Source organism: Heterocephalus glaber, unplaced genomic scaffold (genome assembly GCF_053883595.1).
Source record: "Heterocephalus glaber isolate CG9 unplaced genomic scaffold, H.glaber_assembly_v1.0 deba00001760, whole genome shotgun sequence".
NCBI lineage: Eukaryota > Metazoa > Chordata > Mammalia > Rodentia > Bathyergidae > Heterocephalus > Heterocephalus glaber.
This window is the reverse complement of record NW_028258457.1, coordinates 7292547-7297850: the sequence shown is the minus strand read 5'-3', so window position 1 is coordinate 7297850 and position 5304 is coordinate 7292547. Positions and strand designations below refer to the sequence as shown.

The following is a 5304-nucleotide window of genomic DNA, read 5'->3' as shown; positions in this document are numbered from 1 at the left end:
GGGACCAGTATCCTTGTAAAAGATGCTGGGGTCCCCCTTGCTCCAAAGAGGACTAAATACAGGCGCCATCTTCAAAGTCTTTGATGCAGACTCAGCCCTCACCAGACACTTAATCTGCCAGACCCCTGATCTTGAACTTCCAGCCTCAAGAACCGTGAACAACACATTTACGTTGTTTAATAAGATGTCCAGTGTAAAGTATTTTGTTACTGCATCCCAAAGTTACTAAGACAGCATCTTGCACTAGTCAGATATATTTGTTATAACTAAGAAACCAAAACAACTTTGTCATAATTAAATCCTTACTACCTCTCTCTTGCTTTTTTCTTTCTTTATAATTTTCTTTCTTTCTCCCTTCCTTCCTTCCTTTCTGTTTTTCCCCTTTCTTTCTGTGATATGGGGGATTCAACCCAGAGCTTTTACACTGAGCTACATCCCTATGTCCTTTTTATTTTTTATTTTGAGACAGGGTCTCACTAAGTCATTAAAAACCCCAGTCTGGGGTCAAAATTATAATCCTCCTGCCTCAGCCTCCCGGAGTGCTGGGATGAGAGGTATATGTTGCTACTCCTAGATATTTATATTGTTTTTACTTGTTCTCTAATGTCCCTTTTCTTCTTCATGATTTTTACTCACCATTTTTCCTTAGATTCCTTTGCACAACCTTAATTTTAATGTGTGTGTGCGTGCACGCGTGCACACACGCGCGCGTGTGGTACCCACCGAACTCTACCCCAGCCAATTGTTTTTGACACAGGGTCTCTTCAATTCACTATGTTGCCCAGGCAGGCCTTGAACTTACCATCATCATCCTCTGCCCCCCAAAGAGCTGTGACCACAGTTGGGCTCTGACACAACTTCCTGGGTTTGGTTTTGAAGCCCTGGGCAGCACTGAGGAGTCTCCTGCCCATCTAAGCCAGCTGTGCCCGGCTTTGCTTACCCATCAAATACACAAGTCAAGGAGAAATTGGAGCATATATGTATTTACAGAAAGCAAGCAGTGCAGCTCAGCAGGGTGAGGTCAGGAGCTGACCCACTGGATGCCCAAGAAGGTCTCATCAGCGTTGGGGGAGGGCAGCAGCGGCAGGCTGAGGTTTACGCAGAGGACGTCCCCACGGGCCAGCGGCGTGAGGCGCTGCGAGGCCACAGTGCAGGCCTGGCCAAAGCCCAGGCGCAGCAGGCTGATGCTGCGGGCAGCGGGGTAGCAGAGCCCCACGGCCAGGGTGGCATTGCGGTGCCTGATGTCCCTTGAGGAGCACTTGGCCAGGGTCACCTGGACGTGCAGCTGGTAGACGCCCTCGCGGTGGACACGCAGCTGCCCATCGTCCAGCACTGGGCCACGCAGGAAAGAGCGGCCCAAGGCGGGGTCCGCCTGCCAGCGCAGCCTGGGGTCCTGCCTGGGACCTGGGGTGGAGAGAGGGGTGGAGGTTAGCGAAACCTGGCACTCCTAGGGATCCTGAGACAAGGGAAATAAGGTGGGAGAGGGGAGGGGAGGCAGAGGGAGGGACCTAAAGGGAGGTAGAGACTGGTAGCGGTAGGAAAGCTTTCAATCCCAGCACTCTGGGAGGCTGAGGCAGAAAGACCACAAGTTAGGGTCCGGCTGGGCGATGTAGGGACCTAGTGAGGGCTGTCAAAATAAAACAGGGCTGGAGATGTAGCTCAGTGTGAAGGTCCTGGACTCCATCACTGTACCAAGAAGAAAAAGTGGGTCTGGGAGAGAGCAGCAAGACAGGTAGGGGGGGATAGAAGAAGAAAGAGAAGTGGCGGGAGACACAAGCGCTACAGACAGGGGACAGGAGAGGGGCAGAGGGACGGGAGACTCCTGTGTTCCTGCAGGTCTAGGGTGGCTGTGCCCTGTGCACTTTCTCCCAACAGCGGTGGCCCTGTCTCTCTCCAGGGTCACCGGTTCTTCCCGTCCTCCCAGCTCCTCGAGGGGAGTCCGTCCTGGCCGCAGGTCGCAGCGAAAGCTGGAGGACTGGGCATGCGCAATGCCTACACCGCATCGGCTACTCTACTTTTTCCTGAGGAACTGGCTAGCAAAAGAAACACACGAGACAGGGAAAGAAAAGAGGCAACCCTAGGACCACACATCTGTGAATATTTACATCGCACTTTTAAAAAATTTTAAGTCAGTATCCCGCTAACTTGCCCAAGCTGTGCTTGAACTTCAGATTCTCCTGCTTTAGCCCTGCCGTGTGCCCTGTGTGCTCAAACTGCTGCTTTTATCCCACGGGTTTCGTGAGCCACCTCCTTTGCATGCTGCCTGGCCACACTCCGGGTCCTGACTATTCTCTCTGCCGGGTCCTCCTACACGATCGTCATCTCGGTGTCAATAAGGTGGACTCGGCTCAGCTGAGGGCAGCTGTCATTGTGAGCCAGTCTCCTGGCAGGGGGCATCGGGCCATCTGCCGGGTGAAGCCTTGTAAATACCCACAACCAGATGTGCTGGACCCGGAAGTGCTAGATTGTGTGCACTTTTTGCGTCGTGGTGGTGGTGGTGGGGAACAGGAGGAAGAAAGAGAGGGAGAGGGGAGGAGACGGAGAGGGACAGCGACAGGAAGAGAAACCAGCCACGCGCACGTGCTAGGACTGAAAGAGCTGCAGAGGTCCCCGGGGGAGAAGCAGAGGTCCCCTCCGGGACAGAAAGGGTCAGCTGCAGGGCCACCTTTCCGGAAAGGGGAAAGGGCGGCAGGGAGGGGAAGGCGAGGCCTCCCCAGCAGGACCCCTACCCTCACTTCCCTGGGCTGCTCTGCGGCTCCCCAACCTCCAACGCCCCCTGGGGCGCCCCAGCTCCCCCAGGCTTACCTTCCCTCCCAAACATCCTCTCTGCCCGCTTACTCCACCCGGCGTGACTCTGTCTTTCGCTTGCTCAGCTGTTTGTGTGCAGTGCGGGGCAGGGAGCTGGGGGTTCCGGAATGGGAGGCTCCGCCCAGCTCCTCGGCCTTTGGATTTGCTGTCACCCCTGGGCGGGAGGGACAAACAGAGGCCGGACCTCGCCGGCTCTGCTCACAGCTGCAGCACCTGCTGCGGTGTCTGCACTGGTGACGCGCTTCCCGACTCCGGAGCGAATGAGGGAATATTACAATAATGTCCCTGGGGCTGTTTTAGTTGCTTTTGGTTTTCCCAAGGGGGTGGTCAAAAGTGCAGAACCGAGAGGATGAGGGAGGAGCCGAAGAGCTGATGGGGAACACGCCACTGCCCTCTTCATTTCTTCCTTCCTTCCTTCCTTTTTCTTTTTCTTTTTCAGTAGTGGTGATTGAACCCAGGACTTTTTCACTGAACTGCACCCCCAGCTTTTCTGCTTTTCTGCTGAGACCAGGTCTCTCCAAGTTGCCTGGGCTGGGCGGGGAGTTTTGATCCTTTGACTCAGCCTCCCAGAGTGCTAGGGTTACAGTCGTGTATTCCCACCTCTCTCTCCCTCTCTCTCCACCCGGGGAGCCCCGTCACCTGTGAGGTTCAGCTGCAGCTCCGCTGCGTCCCTCTGGAAGAAAAGATCAGAACACAGGGAGAGGACGTAAGCCCGGGGTTTTGCGATGTCCCTTAAGCCTCTCTTCCTCCAGCCAACCTCTCCTCCCACTGGGAATAGAGACGCTGTGTTCTTTCTTTTCTTCCTTTGCTCTTAGTGCGCGTCTGAGAGCCCTGACGAACGCACTGACTGGGGAGCCGTACACAGCTCGCCTGTCGCTCGTTTTCGCTCCCCCTTCCCTCCCTCCCATCTCCTCCCGCCCGGGTCCCCTCCCCTCCCCACAGTCCACCTCCCCGTTTCCCATCACCTTTCTTTTATTTCGTCTTAAGTTATGTATCCTTTGCGTTCCTCATCTAAGAGAAACCACGCAACCTGTAACCTCCGTTGTCGGATTCGTTCCCCACCCTCCGGCCTCAGCGCGCCCCGTTCTCTTTCAAAGAGAAAATCGCCTCGGACCGGCAGGGAGCTCGCAGGGGAGGCCTCGGCCGGTTTCTTGGAACTCGCGCCCGGTCCCGCGATCGGACCCGGGTCCTGGGGTCGCTGCTGCCTGCGGGCCCCGGGAGGCCCAGCTGCGTCGTCTGCAGGGAGCGCGGTGGGGGCCTCGCCCTGCCCAGGAGTCTCCCCGGCCCTCCCGCTCCCTGCCGGCCTCGGCCGGCCGGGCCTCTCCCTCCCACCACCTCTTTCTCTTTCCGATCTCGTCTTCTCCGAGCTTCCCCGGCCAGTGCTGCAGCGCCGTCCCCGCCCCACTCACCTGGGGCTCCAGCGGGCGAGGCTGCCCTTCGCAGCGCTGGGTGCAGTGGAAGTAGGAGACCAAGTAGGAGACCGAAGCCACCAGGCAGATGACCAGGACCCAGGCCAGGCGCCGGCCGGCGGCCCGGGACAAGCTGGGCACCGCGCAGCGCGCCGTGTCCTCCTCCATCGCGCTCGGCTCAGAGACGCCCTGCACCGCGGCTACAAAAGGGGAGGGAAGCGCCGCCCCCCTCCCCCCAGTCCTGGGCTCGCCGCCGCCGGGCCTGATTCACTGGGGACCTCTCTGGGGATATCCGACCGACCGAGGGGAAGACCTCGGTCTTCTCATGGCAGGGAAGTCCCCTTCTGGGTTCTCTGATCCCCTCCTGCCCAGAGGGATGAGGTGAGTGGATAGGGTGGGGATTACCTGCCTTGTCCTGTCTGCCCCCTCTCCCCAGATACAGGGCAATCCCATCTTGTTTGGCTTCTTGGCACACATTCATTCATTCACCAACCCTGCCTGAGCATCTACGACCAGACGCTGTGCTGGGTCCTAGGGGGACAGCGCAGCAAGCGCCTGGCAGGGCTCCGGAAGGGTGGTGCGCTCCTGTCCCCTGCCGACTGCACCAGGGGGACGAGCTGACAGCCCTGCCGCGTGCACTGAGTTCAAATGGCCCTCGCGTGGTGGCTCCTACAGCGATCTGGCACCGCGCGTCCGTTCTCCACAGGGCCCTTCGTCCTTGGAGACCCCTGTCTGGCGGCTTAGTGGGCTGAACAGCGTCCTCCCAAAGCGCGAGTCCCCTGGAACCTCGAACGTGACCTCAGCTGAGTAGAGGGTCCTTGCCGATGTAGTTAGACCTAGGATGGACAAGCCGGACCCTAGATCCAATGACTCGTTCCTTCTAAGAACAGAGAAGTCAGCTGTGGTGGCAAAGGCCTGTCATCCCAGCACTCTAGGAGGCTGAGGCAGGAGGACTGCAAGTCCCAGCTTGGCTTGGGCAATTTAGCAACTTGGTGAGACCAGAATGACAGAGAGAGAGAGAGAGAGAGAGAGAGAGAGAGAGAGAGAGAGAGAGAGAGAGAGAGAGAGAGGGAGAGAGAAAGTTGGG

At 57.7% G+C, this 5304-nt stretch overlaps 1 protein-coding gene across 1 annotated transcript; it reads right to left on the bottom strand.

Moving 5' to 3' along the window:
• Positions 1 to 963: 963 nt before the first annotated feature.
• Cd70 (CD70 molecule) lies at positions 964 to 4878 on the bottom strand. The gene is made up of 3 exons (XM_021245070.2): positions 4218 to 4878; positions 3448 to 3481; positions 964 to 1404 (listed from the first exon to the last, which is right to left on the bottom strand). Exons 1-3 carry the CDS (start codon positions 4383 to 4385, stop codon positions 1022 to 1024), a joined length of 585 nt encoding a protein of 194 aa, XP_021100729.1. The 5' UTR covers positions 4386 to 4878; the 3' UTR covers positions 964 to 1021.
• Positions 4879 to 5304: the final 426 nt, after the last annotated feature.